Source organism: Arachis ipaensis, chromosome B10 (genome assembly GCF_000816755.2).
Source record: "Arachis ipaensis cultivar K30076 chromosome B10, Araip1.1, whole genome shotgun sequence".
Classification (NCBI taxonomy): Eukaryota; Viridiplantae; Streptophyta; class Magnoliopsida; order Fabales; family Fabaceae; genus Arachis; species Arachis ipaensis.
In genome coordinates, this window is record NC_029794.2 from 102,008,776 (window position 1) to 102,010,315 (window position 1,540).

The following is a 1,540-nucleotide window of genomic DNA, read 5'->3' on the forward strand; positions in this document are numbered from 1 at the left end:
CCATTTTCAGCGTGTTTAGTGTGTTGTGAGGAGAGAGAGTGCTGAAAACTAGGGTTTTGGTTTAGTTTAGTTGGGCCAAGGGCCCATTTTGGGTCCGAATGGACCGGTTTGGCCCGTTCGGTCCAATCTTGGTCCGATTTCTATAAAATTGGTACCGAAATTCTCGTCTCAATCTCCTCTATCACATTTAGCCATAAAAATAACATTTTTGTCTTTCTAGAATAAATTCTCATTTATGGGTTAATTAGCCATTAATTAACCAGGTCTTACATTCTACCCACCTAATTGGGAATTTTGCCCACAAAATTCAAATTCAATTACCTGAGAATAAATGCGGATAATCCGTTCGCATCTCCGACTCAAGTTCCCAAGTGTGTTCCTCAACACCGCCTCGACTCCAAGCCACTTTGACTAATGAAACCTCTTTTCCACGCAATCGTTTGATACTAGTATCATCAATTCTGACTGGAGCCACTGGAAGCGTCAAATCTTCCCTTAACTGAACCAATTCAGGTTCTAACACATGGCTAGCATCAAGAGTGTACTTCCGAAGCTGTGACACGTGAAACACATCGTGCAGGTTCGAAAGATGAGGTGGTAGAGCCATCCGATACGCCACCGGCCCAATCCTCTCCAGGATCTGAAATGGACCAATGTATCGAGGATTCAACTTCTTCGCTTTAATCACCCTACCTACTCCTGTGGTTGGAGTAACCTTCAGGAAAACATGATCTCCTGCCTCAAATTCCAAGGGGCCACGATCACCCAGATAGCATCAAAACCAGTCCTAGTCCTTGGCAATCCCGACACAAAGTCCATTGCAATACTTTTCCACTTCCATTGCGGAACCTCTAAGGGTTGCAACATCCCGGAAGGTCTTTGATGTTCAATCTTTACCTTTTGACAAGTTAAGCACTTTGAAACATATTCCGCCACATCATTCTTCATACCCGGCCACCAAAACATCGCTTTTAAATCATGGTACATCTTAGTACTTCCCGGGTGAATGGAGAATCAACTTTTGTGTGCCTCCTTTAAGATATCTTGCCTCAAGGTACCAACATCCGGCACAATGATCCTACCCTTGAATCTCCATAACCCATATTTTTCTTCCGACACTCTCCACTGTTTTCCTTGCTCGATAGCCGGTAACACCTTCCATAACGCTTCATCATTTTCATGATCCTTTAGGAGTTCGGACTTAAAGTCACTTGAGATTTCTAATCGGCTCAAACACAAGGTTCCAGATACTTCTCGAACACCAATTTTTAGACTCTCGAATCCCTTGAGCAACTTCTCCTCTTGAAGCATCATCCAAGACGCATATAACGACTTCTGACTTAACGCATCCGCCACTATATTCGCTTTTCCCGGATGGTAATTCAACTCAAAGTCGTAGTCCTTCAATAATTCCATCCACCTCCTTTGCCTCATATTAAGCTCTTTCTGATCAAAGAGATATTTCAGGCTCTTGTGATCAGAGAAGACTTGGAACTTAACCCCATAGAGATAATGCCTCCACACCTTCAAGGCAAACACG

The 1,540-nt window shown here is 43.4% G+C and overlaps 1 protein-coding gene across 1 annotated transcript; it reads right to left on the minus strand.

Annotated features, from left to right (window-relative positions):
* Nucleotides 332–736, minus strand: LOC110267423 (the record flags this gene model as incomplete). Its single annotated transcript, XM_021112957.1, has 1 exon — nt 332–736. A coding segment is annotated over one exon (405 nt), but the record flags the coding sequence as incomplete, so codon positions are not given.